Source organism: Aquarana catesbeiana, linkage group LG04 (assembly GCF_042186555.1).
Source record: "Aquarana catesbeiana isolate 2022-GZ linkage group LG04, ASM4218655v1, whole genome shotgun sequence".
Lineage (NCBI taxonomy): Eukaryota > Metazoa > Chordata > Amphibia > Anura > Ranidae > Aquarana > Aquarana catesbeiana.
In genome coordinates this window covers 55439172-55454563 of record NC_133327.1, presented here as the reverse complement: position 1 = coordinate 55454563, position 15392 = coordinate 55439172, and the positions used below count along the sequence as shown (strand labels likewise).

The following is a 15392-nucleotide window of genomic DNA, read 5'->3' as shown; positions in this document are numbered from 1 at the left end:
TAGCAGCAGGAGGTGTACCAGTTAAGGAAACACCCCCAGGCCGAGCAGGGTTGGTGCCTTCAGTCGTAACCCTTCAACCACGACACAAGATCGCAGCCAAAAGGCCGAGAAGCGATAACCCAATTATTCTCTTTTCCGAGCGAGCGGCGGCCTGGCACAAACGAAGAGCTCGCTGAGAGATGCCCGTCTAGCCTTCCCCCGGTCTAGGCTGGCCGCAGCCACAGGCACAGCAACTTTTCACACCTACCCGGGCTTGAGGCCTAATCCCTCCACACAGCTGCCTAACACCTCCTTAACACACCTGCAGCCCATTCTGACCTTCATACTGCCAATTAGGCAGCCTTGAGCACTAATTGCACACAGCCAGGTGCTCCTCGTTGATGGCTAACGAGGGAAATCATTTGCATGGACCCGCCTCCTGGTAAGATGAACGAGGAAGACGAGACGGGGACCCACTAGAGGGAGACACAGGCTGCGAAAACGAGGGAGTGAGGGAAGGAATGCATGCCTGGACTGACTTTGAGCTCCTGGACTGACTTTGAGCTAGCTGCAACAAGGGACAGCAGAGATGGAGCAAAGTCAGGCCTGTTGAAATGGCCTGGCCTGGCCTGGCCTGGGCCTGCCTGCTGCTGCCTTTCGAAACTGACCCTGGCAGTGAAGGCTTTGTTTTGGGCCTTGGGAGAAAGATTGATGAAACATTAGCTAGCTGTCTTGTCGAAATGTGTCTGCTTACTGACTTGCTACTGACTTGCTGACTTGCTAGGTTTGGCTTCTTGCAACTGCCACTTTACCTGCTGCTTCTTCCTGACCCCAAAAATATGGAGCGCAAGGAGGGAGGGGGGGAGAGAGAAATAGGCCAAGAAACTGACACGAAGCAAAAACACCAATACACACAGGGGTTAAATGCAAGTTTATTATGGCAAGAATTAACAGCTTGTGGTGAGCCCTCCAAAAAAAAGCAACATTGCCATTGAGCAAGCAAAAGGAAGATTTGTGTTGTTGTTCAATCTGTTTTTTGAAACTGCATAAGAGAGGGGTGCACCGGTCCTGGAGGTACTGCAATACCAGGTCGATGCGTGGAGTGGACAGAGCAAGCTCTTCTTCCATCTCCCTGTTCTAAAAATCCATTTAATATATGGTCCCCAGATAGGGGACGTATCAGATATTAAACTGATAAGAACAGATTTTTTGATTGAAAAATGTATACTTTATTTTGCAAGAAAATATACAAAAAAACAAATACTTTAAACAGGGTACATCCAATCTGTACTGCGACGCAGCGCATAAATACACTACATTACAATACATCACCAAGCATACAAATAAATTACATTCATCCTGCGGTATGATGCCTAATGTGTTGTGCAGAGTAGTAATACCCCGAAACATCACATCATGCATGACGCCGCATTACCCTGAAAGCAGTACTTAAAAACATTTCACAAAAAGTCCAGTCATATAGTCAAATAACATTCAAATGGGCAACGGGTGTGATGGGGGGGGGTGGAGAAGGTGGGGCAGGGGAGGGAGTAAAGAGTTCACAGGCCCGAAGCTTTATTTGAACTGCCAAAGGATACACGGGGGAGAGGGGGGGGGAATGGGGAAATCTTCAGACCTCCTCTTCCTCCTTGAAGTCCATCAGGTGATAGTCTCTGAGCAGACTGTGAACCAGTCTGCGACAGTCCTCGATGGACATCCTCTCCCGCTGGTGGATGAGGCGCTTTCTGGCGCACCATAGAGCGTCCTTAAAGCAACACAGCACCCGCCAGGCACCGTCAATGTCCTCCTGTGAATGAGTTCCACAGAAGAGTCCGTTCAACACACCAAAGTGTGTGATTGCAGTCTGTGGTACAAAGTCTTTGAGTTCAGGTTCCAGGGCCCTCAACAGGTCCTGTGCAAAGGGGCACTCCCAGAAAACATGCAGAGCAGTTTCCTCCTGGATGATGCAAAAGGGGCAGTGCCTGTATCTACACAGGTTTCTGGCATGCATAAATGTCCTGAGTGGCAGCCCCCCTTGGATTGCCATCCATGCCAGATCTTTGTGCCTGTTGGTGAGTCTCTTTGAAGAAACATTCCTCCAGACCACTTTACAAGTGGCTGAAGGGAGGCCTGGAACAGTCTCAACAATGTCCGATGCTCTGATCAACTTGTGGATAGTTTTTGGCTTCCACAAGTCGGGCTTCACTCCATGTAGCCCCAGCTCCTTAATAAACTTGAAGGTGTCCAAGTAGTACCAAGGCGTGTCCCAGTTGTAGGGGATGGAGCTGTCCCATTTGTCCCATCCAAGGGTCCTCCAAAGAGGCAGGAGGAAAAAACGGGACATAGAGTTACCGCCAGAGTCCACAGTTCTGTCCACCAATGTCCTGCGGATGCAGTTACAAGCAAAGCACACCCTCAATAGTGTAGCGATGTCGGGCACGCCCTTACCGCCCTTGAGGGGTTCCTTGAACATAACCGCCCGCTTCACTCTGTCCATTTTGGAGCTCCAGATGAAGTGAAACACCGCCCTGGTGATGGCCTTACAGGTGTTGACCCGAGGGGGCCAGGCCTGGGCGAGGTACTGCAACACAGGGAGAATCTCGCTGCGGAGTACCAGTGTTTTGCCTTCGATGGTGAGTTCTCTGAGGCTCCAAAGTCCAAACTTCTGTCGCATCTTTGACAGTCTTTCCTCCCAGGACTTCAGGGCTGCGCCCTCAGCTCCAAACCAGACCCCAAGGATTTTGATGAAGTCCGTCTTGACGCTGAAAGGAATTGGTGCAGAAGAAGGCAGGAACCACTTTCCGAAGAGCATGACCTCTGACTTCCCGCAGTTGACCTTTGCCCCTGAAGCTTGGCCGAAGTCCTCACAGGTCTGGGCGAGTGTGTCGATGGAGCGCCGGTCAGCACAGAACACCGTCACGTCGTCCATGTAGAGTGAGCACTTGACCTCCCGTCTGTCCGGTCCTGGTGCGGTGATCCCTCTGATCTCTGGGTTCCGTCTGATGCTTCGGGCGAAGAGCTCTATACAACAAACAAAAAGCAGAGGTGAGAGAGGGCAGCCTTGTCTGACCCCAGACAGAATTGGAAAGGGGTCAGTTTTCCAGCCATTTACCAGCACCAAACTAGAAATGTCAGTGTACATTACATTCACATACGAACAAAACATTTCCCCAAGACCAAACCTGCGCAGAGTTCTGCACATAAACTCGTGGGAGACACGGTCAAAGGCCTTCTCCTGGTCAAGACTGACCAGGGCCGCGTGCACACGGCGGCCATGAATGTACTGGACCGTGTCCCGGACAAGCGCAAGGCTGTCCGCAATCCTGCGACCAGGAATGCCGCAAGTCTGATCCGGGTGGATGATCTGTCCGATGACAGACTTCAACCTGTTGGCCAGGACCTTGGCAAGGATTTTGTAGTCCACGTTCAGCAGAGAGATCGGACGCCAATTTTTAAGATCCGATCTCTCCCCCTTCCGCTTATACAAAATCGTGATCATCCCCTCCCTCAGCGACGGAGGCATTCTGCCCTCCACCACCATCTCCTCGTACAGCTCGAGCAGGTCCGGGCCCACGAGATCCCACAGTGCTACATAGAGCTCAACTGGGAGACCATCGCAGCCCGGGGTCTTGCCTCGCCTAAAGGATTTAGCGGCAGAGTGCAGCTCCTCCAGCGCCAAGGGGGCGTTGACGGTTGATGAACCTGCAGGATCAATTTGGTTAGTGATACCTGACAGGAACCTGTCGGCCGCCTGTGTGTCCGTTTCTTTCGGGGAGTAGAGGTTGGTGTAGTAGTCGCTGACCACTTTCATCACAGCCTTCTTCCCCTTCTGGAGTGTTCCGGTCTCGTCGCGCAACTCTGACAAGGGTGTGTGTCCTGAGTGGAGTTTCCTGAAAAAGAAAGAATTACACTTCTCACCTTTCTCAAGATTCTCCACCTTGGCACGGAAGACAATGTGCCTGGATTCTTCCTCGAAGTGTCCTTTCAGGCTCCTCTTGGTGTCCTCCAGGTCCTGCCTAACGTCCCAGCCACAGTGCTGAAGGTCCTGCAGGGACTGCAACTGACGCTGCAGTCTCCTGAGTTCCCTCCTCCTGGCACACACACGCTGGCGTCCCCTTGCCTGAAAGAAGCTACGCAGCTTAACCTTCACAAACTCCCACCAGTCACTTACCCTTCCGAAGAATCTCTTTTCCTCCGTCCAGGTGGCATAGGCTTCTCGGAGTTCCCCCAGCAATTCCTCGTTTTCCAGCAGGGTGCTATTCAGCTTCCAGGAACCCGGTCCGCGGGCAAAGCCCTCGCCCAGGTCACCCCGAAAGTGAATAGCCCTGTGGTCAGAGAAAAAGCAGGGGACCATGGAGAACTCACGATGCTTGACTGTTCTTGAAGTGAGCACGAAGTCAATCCTGGAACGCACAGATCCATCGGGTCGGCACCACGAATAGTTCACGGTCCCTTTCCCTATGGATCCCACGGCGTCCTGCAAGGAGGCCTCCGAGATCATCTCCTTGAGCAGCCTAGAAGTAGCATCAAGTTTTGCGTATATGCTGGAGCTGCGCCCATCCTCCTCGATCGGACAGTTAAAATCACCGCCGATCACTACTGTTCTGGTGGTGACGAGTTGGGTCCGCAGGGTCTGGAAGAGTTCCAGCCGCGCATTCTTGTCTGGGGGGGCGTACACGTTGATGAGCCTAACTGGCTCTTCCACCCACGAGCCGTCTATGACCAAAAGACGGCCACAGACTAGCTCATGGATAGAGTCAACCGTGAAACGCCCACCCCTGACCAGAATGGCTACGCCTGCAGACTTGCAATCGCCACCCCCGGACCAGTAGGAGGGACCAAGGGTCCACTGGGAGGACAGATGAGTGTACCTCCTCAAGGGAGGAAGGGCGCACTCCTGAAGCATGTAGACATCACTCTGCTGACTTGAAAGAAAGGTCAGGACCGCTTGCCTTCTAGATGTATCCTTGATACTCCTCACATTAATGGAAAAGATTGAGATCTCAGCCATAATGAAAAAGGGTATGAGGGTCTAGTTAACAAGGGTCCGAACTTACCTCCCCGGAGGGGGGGGGTGGCTCTTCCGTTGCGTCTTCTGCCTGTCCTGTGTCCTGGGCCAGGCCCAGCTCCTCAAGGACAGACTCCATCATCTGCTGGCTGATGTGGACGTTGGGGGGGAGGTCATGCTCAGGGTCGACCACGATCTCCTCCCCTTCCTCCTCCTCTCCTGCAGACTCTAGGTCCTCCACTACTTGCTTGGGTCCCTCGCTGTCGCGTTGGACCCCGTTGGGCCGTTTGGTGGAGGTGGCGGGTTCCTCAGCTGTTGGGCTCTCTGGCTTACGTTTCCGGCTTCCTCTTGGGCCACTGGTGGGGGTGGAGGGGGGTGGGAGGGTGGGGAAGTCCTCCAGGGAGGACAGGTTGGGGGGGGAAGGGGTGGGGAGGGGCTCCTCCGGCACAGAGGGGGTGGGAGGGGGTGTGCTGGAGGTAGGGGATGGGGCAGGGGCAGGTGGGGCGGGGGTGGACTTACCTTTGGCCTTTCGAGGTTCTTTTGGTTTTTCTGGCAGCTTTCTCCCGGATGGCTTACCCTGGCTTACTGCTCCAGCGTAGGTCCGGGTTCTCTGGGGGCAGTGTCTGAAGACATGTTCTGCCAGTCCGCAAAGGTTGCAGGCTTTGGACCTCGGACAGTCCTTGGTCTCGTGGCCTGTCACCCTACAGAACTTGCAAGCAAGTTCTGTACAATCCTTCCCTATGTGTCCCGGCTGCCCACACTTGTTACAGTTGTAGGGTATGCCGGGGTAGAAGAGGATTCCTGCGGAGGATCCCAGGGAGAAGAAAGGCTGCAGGTGCTGGATGTCCCCCGAAGGGTCTTTCCTCAGTTTGCAGAGCACAGACCACTTACCTATCCAGAAGCCGTTTGCATCGAAGATTTGGATCGGGTCCTTCACCACGGTGCAGAACCTCTGGAGGTAGGTGGCTATGTCCTTTCCACTGGTATGGGGGTTCCTCATGGCCACTGTCACCCGCTTTTCGTCCCGAGTTATGGGGCAGTTCGCAGTGAACTTCCGGAAAGGGGATTCAGGGCCACTGGTCTTCACCATTTCCCAGTACCTTCTGCAGACCTGGAACGACACAAAAGTTATAAAGAATATACCTCTTGTGAAGGCCTGCACCGAAAGCGTCTCCGCTTTGCTGAACCCCTGTTCCAGGATCATCTTCTTTCCAAAGATCTCCGGGGTCATGTCGGGGACTCTTCCGTCCACCTCCTTCAGCTGCAGCACGACCGTCTGCTTCATCCATGGCTCCAAAGCTGGGAGCCCGTCTGCAGGCTGGTCTGGCTTGGCTGGTCCCGGTCGGCTGGTGCCGGCCGGGGTAGGGGCGGGGGTTGAGGCAGCGGCATTCCCGGGCTTGGAGGAAGTGGCTGGAACGGGGTTCTTCTTCTCTTTTCCGGTCTTCTTTTCGCTCTTCCCCATCGTCAAGGATTTGGATGTCGCTTCAGATGTTTCTTAGGCGGCTTCCTTCTGGCTCCTCGACGTCTTCGCTCTTTTTCGTAGCCTTTAAAAAGGCTCTAGCATCTACTGCCCGGAGGTAGTAATGCGGAGTGGGGGAGGAGGGAAGACCGCAATCTCGTTCCCTGTGGGGGCTAAGCCTCTAACCCAATAGCAGCAAGTAGGTGAAGCTGAATTTAATCAACGATCCTACCAGGCCGAGCAGAGGGTACCCCACAAGGACCAATTAGCTTGGATAGATACAAGTGGTTCTCAACGTCCTAGCTGTGAAGCAGAGACACCCCTAAGGGCTAAAGTCGATACTACACTTGATCTTAGCCAAAAGGCCGAGAAGCGATAACCCAATTATTCTCTTTTCCGAGCGAGCGGCGGCCTGGCACAAACGAAGAGCTCGCTGAGAGATGCCCGTCTAGCCTTCCCCCGGTCTAGGCTGGCCGCAGCCACAGGCACAGCAACTTTTCACACCTACCCGGGCTTGAGGCCTAATCCCTCCACACAGCTGCCTAACACCTCCTTAACACACCTGCAGCCCATTCTGACCTTCATACTGCCAATTAGGCAGCCTTGAGCACTAATTGCACACAGCCAGGTGCTCCTCGTTGATGGCTAACGAGGGAAATCATTTGCATGGACCCGCCTCCTGGTAAGATGAACGAGGAAGACGAGACGGGGACCCACTAGAGGGAGACACAGGCTGCGAAAACGAGGGAGTGAGGGAAGGAATGCATGCCTGGACTGACTTTGAGCTCCTGGACTGACTTTGAGCTAGCTGCAACAAGGGACAGCAGAGATGGAGCAAAGTCAGGCCTGTTGAAATGGCCTGGCCTGGCCTGGCCTGGGCCTGCCTGCTGCTGCCTTTCGAAACTGACCCTGGCAGTGAAGGCTTTGTTTTGGGCCTTGGGAGAAAGATTGATGAAACATTAGCTAGCTGTCTTGTCGAAATGTGTCTGCTTACTGACTTGCTACTGACTTGCTGACTTGCTAGGTTTGGCTTCTTGCAACTGCCACTTTACCTGCTGCTTCTTCCTGACCCCAAAAATATGGAGCGCAAGGAGGGAGGGGGGGAGAGAGAAATAGGCCAAGAAACTGACACGAAGCAAAAACACCAATACACACAGGGGTTAAATGCAAGTTTATTATGGCAAGAATTAACAGCTTGTGGTGAGCCCTCCAAAAAAAAGCAACATTGCCATTGAGCAAGCAAAAGGAAGATTTGTGTTGTTGTTCAATCTGTTTTTTGAAACTGCATAAGAGAGGGGTGCACCGGTCCTGGAGGTACTGCAATACCAGGTCGATGCGTGGAGTGGACAGAGCAAGCTCTTCTTCCATCTCCCTGTTCTAAAAATCCATTTAATATATGGTCCCCAGATAGGGGACGTATCAGATATTAAACTGATAAGAACAGATTTTTTTTTTTTTTTTTTTTTTTTTCCTTACTATTCAGATCAAGATTTCTTAGTACATACAACCATATAGTCGTGGTATTAACCAACTGTACGATCTCATCATCATCATAGTACTTACATACCAAACCATAAAACAAACCAACATACATCATAACCTAACTGCCTTAACTAAAAGCCCTACACTTATTAACGAACTAAAACAAACAACACACATCACCTATTTCTCAACAATACAAACATAAATTAAGAAAACCAACTACCTAAATTCTTACCTTCTTACCTTGGAAATCATATTCTAAGGGTAAAGACAAACCACCTCCCAAAACTCAAATTCACCGATTTACGTTCATTTATACCTATATACCCAATTTCCCTACATCATGCACACACCATCAATCCTCCTTTCAGTCACATTTGTCAAACTACTTACACACCTACTCTATCCTTACGGACCTCAACCCACACCAACTTTCACAAAAGTACTCCATAAATTTCTACTCCATACCCTTCGACTAGGGCCTTCCCCTAACTTCTTCACGTAAAAAAGAAAAATCGTATGCAATTTTGTCAGGATCGTTTTAACACAATCTTTAACTTCCAGTTCTTCTTTTCTTGCCACTAATTGGTTCCTCATATCCCAAATAACTTCTTTAAACACAAAGCAAAAAATCCAACCTAAACAAACACCCTCCACTTTCCCCAAACCAACACCAGTTAACAAACTAGCGTAAGATAATTTGCTTTTACATACTTTGTCCACCCATACCACCAAACACCTCCTCACCTCCATTGCATAGTCACACTCCCAAAAAACATGTTCGACATCCTCCGTCCCTCCACACCCGACTCTAGGACACCTTCCAGAACGGATAATATCGCGACCCTTCAAGAACTTCATAGTTAACAAACCATCATGTAATGCCAACCACGTCACATCTCTTTGTCTATTTGACACTCCCTCCACCTCCAAAGCACACCAAACCTTCTTCGCTTCAAAAGATCTTAAACCTCTTATATTACTCACAATGGTTTCTTTATACATTTCGTTCCTCACTTTATCTTTATTATTCCCATCCAGTCCCAACACCTCCAAGCCATATTTTGTCCTAATTTCCTCCAACCTCTTATAATGCACTGATATAAAGAAAGATACCGGTTTCTTAAGATCAACTATCTTCCACTTCCACCTTCTGAATAGCCAACCACCCATGTATCCCATCATATTCGCGGTTCTCCCTTCCTGCGACATAGTTCTTAGCGCCACCAACCAGTAATGCATGTCCACAAATTTCACCAGATCTGGGAAGCCTAAGCCACCCAGACCACATGCCCTTTTAACCGTCTCACGTGAAATGCGCTCCATCCTAGATCCCCACAGGAAACTAAACAAAATTTTATTTATTCTTATAGTCCAGATTTTATTCATTGGGAAAACCACGGCAGTATACAAAATCAAAGGCAAAATCACCGCTTTTATGATCAACACTTTACCCTTCAAGGATAATTCCCGCATTGACCACATTTCCACTTTCTTCTTAATTTTCTCATGCATCACTTCGTAATTTTCTCTTCCTTTTATTGTTTTCTCAAAAATCATACCCAAAATCTTAATTTTTGATGTCACTTTCAACTTATCACTTTTGATCGGCACTTCCATTCCCAGATTGCACAAACCACTCTTTTCCCAATTGACGTTCATTTTAGACTCCATACAATAAATATCTGTTATTAGACATATTCTGTCAACCTCCCGTTGCGAAGATGACACCACTACAACATCGTCCATATACGCCATGGATTTGACCACCCTACCATCCCCTCCTGGAATACAAAAACCTTTGCATACCTTATCCCTCTGTATACTTTTTAACAAAGGCTCAATAACGCAAATGAAGGCCAGGGGTGATAAGGGGCAACCCTGCCTCACCCCAGATCTTATTTCAAATGGCTTACTCAACATACCGTTAACCAAAACTCGACTTCTAATACCAACATAAAAGCCCTTAATTATTCTCATCAGACTTTCTGGTATCCCCAATCTGGCCATCACTTGAAACATAAAAGTATGAGACACCCTATCGAAAGCCTTCTCTAAGTCAAGTGACTCCACCACTAAAGGCCTCAGATTTTTATTGGCGTAAACAATCATATCTCTTAATAAGATAACATTGTCCGAAATCCTTCTCCCCGGTATTGAACAGGACTGCCATGACCCAATAACTTTCCCCAAAACACACCTCAGCCTATTGGCCACCACTTTAGCCACCACCTTGTAATCCACGTTTAAAAGTGTGATTGGTCTCCAGTTTCTCATGTCCGCTTTGTCACCTTTCTTATATATAAGGGTAATCACTCCTTCTCCCATGGTATCCGATATCTTGTTGACCCTAAAGATTTCTTGTATGACAGAAACAACGTCAGGTCCAAGGATCCCCCAAAAGGTCCTATAGAACTCTACTGTCAAGCCATCATTACCTGGAGTCTTATTCTTGGCCATTTCTGCCAATGCCTCCTGTATCTCATTTCCCTGGATCTCTCTTCCCAACCACTCCTGATCCTCTCTTCCCAAACTCTGGTCCAAGATCTCACAATAGCTCTTCATTCTTTCTGCATCCTCCACCTCGTAGCCTTTAAATTGGCTCCTGAAGAAAGCTTCCACCCCCCCCACCACATCTTCTCTTTCCACCTTCCCATCCTCCAATTTAACACTATCCAACACATCTTTCTTCCCGTAAGCCTTTTTAAAGAAGTAGCGCGTACATCTTTCATTTTCCTCCAAATGTTTTATTTTAGCTAAATAAACAATTTTGCCTCCTTTTTCTTTTATTAATTCCCTCCTCTCCTCCTTAACCAACCTCAACTCCTCTTCCACATCAACACCCAATTCTTCAAACAAATGCAAAGTCCTCAGCCTTAAACCTAATTTTTCATAGCACCTTTTCTTTTCCATCGCTTTCCTCCTTCCCCATGCTCTAAAAAACATACGAAATCTATATTTGGTCCAATCCCACCATTCCAACAAATTAGAAAAACCATCTTTCTTTTTAATCAAATGAGCGAACAATAACACAAAATCATCCCTTATTTTTTCTTCTTCCAGTAGCATGTTGTTTAGTTTCCACACACCACTTCCGAATTTAACACCACCTTTCATGGGAAAAACCGCTTGAATTCCCTTATGGTCAGAAAAAAAGGCATCAAAAGTAGAGAACCCATCATATTTCAAATCCTTAGAGCAAAGTAAAAGATCAATTCTTGACTTAACTTTTCCTGCTTCCGAAAAGAAAGTAAATTTATCCTGTATTGCACCAATTTCCTTACCCACATCCACCAAACAAAAATCACAAATCATATTATTGAGCAAGGTACTGGTATTATCTAAACTTCCTCCACTTCCACTCGCTCTATCAGATACCTCTCTGACAGTGTTGAAATCGCCAGCAATCATCGTGGGGATCCTTCCACCCAAGTACATTTGCATGTTTTGAAAAAAAATGGCTCTATCAAGTTTTACCGCTGGTGCATATACGTTGAAAACTCTAAACCGAAAGTCAATAAACTGAAAAACCCCCATTACACATCTGCCCGGGGAAATTATTTTATATTCCAACAATCGTATTTTATCATTTCTGATCAAAATACCAACACCAGCATTCCGGTTCCCACATCCGGGTGACCATATCGCCTCTCCCTTCCATTCTTTCTGACCTGGCGGGTATTTTATGCCACATTCTTGCAAGCAAACTATGTCATGCTTTAATCCCTCCAAAAAATCAAAAACGATCGCTCTCCTACTCACTGAGCAAATTGACCTAACATTTAGAGATGCTATAGTCACTGCCATTTATTTATAAGGGAAAAAACACAAAACGACATTTACTCCATCTCTTCCACCCCTCCACCTTTACTTTCACCCGCCCTTCCTCTTCTTGCCAAAACGATCGGCGAATCTGGAATCTCGCTCTCATCAGAGGAAGAGATGACCCCCAAGAGAGCTGCAACCTCTGTCCTGGCTCTCTTGCACTCACTTCCAATCACCCCTTGACCAGGAGGTAAGGATCCACTCTCCTCCATATCCACCCCAGCACTCCAGTCAGATATTTCCATCCCTGCTGTTACAGGATTAATTTCATCCTGCATACTTTCTCCTTCCACAACCTCCATCCTTGTTTCTTCTATTACTTTACCTGCTATTCTCACTTTCTCTTTCATTTTAGCAGCCAATTCTCTTTTTAATTCTTTCTCTCTCACTAAGTTGACCTGTAAGCCTGTCATTTGCATATGCCCCGCCTCCTCCTTTTGGTCATCAGCTTGCGTCCCTCCTCCTCCTTCCCTTCCCGCACTTATTCCTTCTCCTGTCACATTCACAACGCCGGAGCCGTCGGAAGCCACGCCCCCTTTCGGCGTCCCGGCGCCATCTTCCTTCCTGGACACCGCACTAACACACGCTGCTGACACAATCCCCTCTCCTACTGTCACCTCCTCCTCCATTCGTTCACCGTCCTCCTTAGCCCCATGCACCAGGATAAGCTTAAGAGCCTCTTTCTTAGCCTCCGCCTGTGCTTTCCAAGCGTCAGCCGCTGCCTGCACTTCAGGTGCTATCTCAGGGCCACGTGACCTGCCCGAGAAGCCTCCCCTCACAGCGTCGGCAAACGAAAAAATCCTGCATCCAGCTTTCACTCTCTCAGGACAGTCCCTAGCAAGGTGACCCGGAGTATCACACAGGTCACACTTCCTAGGTTGCCTGCAATCTCTAGACACATGAGTATCATCCCCACACTGCCTGCAACATATTTTAGAACTACAGTCCTCTTTTTCATGACCATATTTATAACAAGTCCTACAAAAGGGAGGCTGGCCTGAGAAAAAACAAGAGCACCTCTCCCCTGCCACTGTAAAAAACGGGGGAGGGTAAGTATAAGCACCATCATTATCCTGACTGAATTTGACCTTATATCTTACTTTGCTTCTATAAATGCCAAAACTATTATTTAACTTAGTGCCTGAATCAACCATTGTGCAGAATTTTAACAAATAAAGCCTTACCACCTCCTTTTCCAGATAAGGGTTATAGAAATGGACCACGATATCCCTCTTCTCTGCTTCAAACAAGGTTTCTATATCAATTCCTTCCCAAATTGGAGATTCGTCCCGCACTTGCCTTCTGTATTCCTCAAACGCACGTAAACAAGCATCCTCCGAATGAAAAGACACATCATAAGTTCCCGTTGCCGGAAAGTCTTGCAGTGCATAAATATCGCTTACCGTTAAACTCAACGATTCCATCAAACAATCTTCAATCACTTTCTTCATGGTAAATATTCTTCTCTTTTCTGGTCCGACGACCAATCTGAAGGATTTTGGTAGAGCACGACGTGCCATACTTCGTCCGTTTTTGTCCCAGTCACCCCAAAGGGGATCCTAAGGACTCGCCTTCTCTCGACCACCACTAGGTTTCCCCAGTCTGATCGCAGCCAAAAGGCCGAGAAGCGATAACCCAATTATTCTCTTTTCCGAGCGAGCGGCGGCCTGGCACAAACGAAGAGCTCGCTGAGAGATGCCCGTCTAGCCTTCCCCCGGTCTAGGCTGGCCGCAGCCACAGGCACAGCAACTTTTCACACCTACCCGGGCTTGAGGCCTAATCCCTCCACACAGCTGCCTAACACCTCCTTAACACACCTGCAGCCCATTCTGACCTTCATACTGCCAATTAGGCAGCCTTGAGCACTAATTGCACACAGCCAGGTGCTCCTCGTTGATGGCTAACGAGGGAAATCATTTGCATGGACCCGCCTCCTGGTAAGATGAACGAGGAAGACGAGACGGGGACCCACTAGAGGGAGACACAGGCTGCGAAAACGAGGGAGTGAGGGAAGGAATGCATGCCTGGACTGACTTTGAGCTCCTGGACTGACTTTGAGCTAGCTGCAACAAGGGACAGCAGAGATGGAGCAAAGTCAGGCCTGTTGAAATGGCCTGGCCTGGCCTGGCCTGGGCCTGCCTGCTGCTGCCTTTCGAAACTGACCCTGGCAGTGAAGGCTTTGTTTTGGGCCTTGGGAGAAAGATTGATGAAACATTAGCTAGCTGTCTTGTCGAAATGTGTCTGCTTACTGACTTGCTACTGACTTGCTGACTTGCTAGGTTTGGCTTCTTGCAACTGCCACTTTACCTGCTGCTTCTTCCTGACCCCAAAAATATGGAGCGCAAGGAGGGAGGGGGGGAGAGAGAAATAGGCCAAGAAACTGACACGAAGCAAAAACACCAATACACACAGGGGTTAAATGCAAGTTTATTATGGCAAGAATTAACAGCTTGTGGTGAGCCCTCCAAAAAAAAGCAACATTGCCATTGAGCAAGCAAAAGGAAGATTTGTGTTGTTGTTCAATCTGTTTTTTGAAACTGCATAAGAGAGGGGTGCACCGGTCCTGGAGGTACTGCAATACCAGGTCGATGCGTGGAGTGGACAGAGCAAGCTCTTCTTCCATCTCCCTGTTCTAAAAATCCATTTAATATATGGTCCCCAGATAGGGGACGTATCAGATATTAAACTGATAAGAACAGATACTACACTTGATCTTAGCCAAAAGGCCGAGAAGCGATAACCCAATTATTCTCTTTTCCGAGCGAGCGGCGGCCTGGCACAAACGAAGAGCTCGCTGAGAGATGCCCGTCTAGCCTTCCCCCGGTCTAGGCTGGCCGCAGCCACAGGCACAGCAACTTTTCACACCTACCCGGGCTTGAGGCCTAATCCCTCCACACAGCTGCCTAACACCTCCTTAACACACCTGCAGCCCATTCTGACCTTCATACTGCCAATTAGGCAGCCTTGAGCACTAATTGCACACAGCCAGGTGCTCCTCGTTGATGGCTAACGAGGGAAATCATTTGCATGGACCCGCCTCCTGGTAAGATGAACGAGGAAGACGAGACGGGGACCCACTAGAGGGAGACACAGGCTGCGAAAACGAGGGAGTGAGGGAAGGAATGCATGCCTGGACTGACTTTGAGCTCCTGGACTGACTTTGAGCTAGCTGCAACAAGGGACAGCAGAGATGGAGCAAAGTCAGGCCTGTTGAAATGGCCTGGCCTGGCCTGGCCTGGGCCTGCCTGCTGCTGCCTTTCGAAACTGACCCTGGCAGTGAAGGCTTTGTTTTGGGCCTTGGGAGAAAGATTGATGAAACATTAGCTAGCTGTCTTGTCGAAATGTGTCTGCTTACTGACTTGCTACTGACTTGCTGACTTGCTAGGTTTGGCTTCTTGCAACTGCCACTTTACCTGCTGCTTCTTCCTGACCCCAAAAATATGGAGCGCAAGGAGGGAGGGGGGGAGAGAGAAATAGGCCAAGAAACTGACACGAAGCAAAAACACCAATACACACAGGGGTTAAATGCAAGTTTATTATGGCAAGAATTAACAGCTTGTGGTGAGCCCTCCAAAAAAAAGCAACATTGCCATTGAGCAAGCAAAAGGAAGATTTGTGTTGTTGTTCAATCTGTTTTTT

At 49.0% G+C, this 15392-nt stretch overlaps 1 protein-coding gene, 1 non-coding gene and 3 pseudogenes across 2 annotated transcripts; all 5 read right to left on the bottom strand.

Annotated features, from left to right (window-relative positions):
- Nucleotides 1–1031: 1031 nt before the first annotated feature.
- Nucleotides 1032–1205, bottom strand: LOC141141799 (U2 spliceosomal RNA; annotated as a pseudogene).
- LOC141139274 (uncharacterized) lies at nt 1045–5327 on the bottom strand. The gene is made up of 2 exons (XM_073625229.1): nt 3709–5327; nt 1045–3000 (listed from the first exon to the last, which is right to left on the bottom strand). The coding sequence occupies exons 1-2, from the start codon at nt 4988–4990 to the stop codon at nt 1610–1612; spliced, it is 2673 nt and encodes an 890-aa protein (XP_073481330.1). The 5' UTR covers nt 4991–5327; the 3' UTR covers nt 1045–1609.
- Nucleotides 5328–6654: 1327 nt separating this feature from the next.
- Nucleotides 6655–6823, bottom strand: LOC141141999 (U2 spliceosomal RNA; annotated as a pseudogene).
- A 915-nt stretch (nt 6824–7738) lies between these two features.
- LOC141141835 (U2 spliceosomal RNA) lies at nt 7739–7939 on the bottom strand (annotated as a pseudogene).
- Nucleotides 7940–14300: 6361 nt separating this feature from the next.
- On the bottom strand, nt 14301–14491 carry LOC141141784 (U2 spliceosomal RNA). Its single transcript, XR_012244229.1, has one exon. It is a non-coding gene; the product is annotated as a U2 spliceosomal RNA (small nuclear RNA).
- Between the last annotated feature and the right edge of the window lie 901 nt (nt 14492–15392).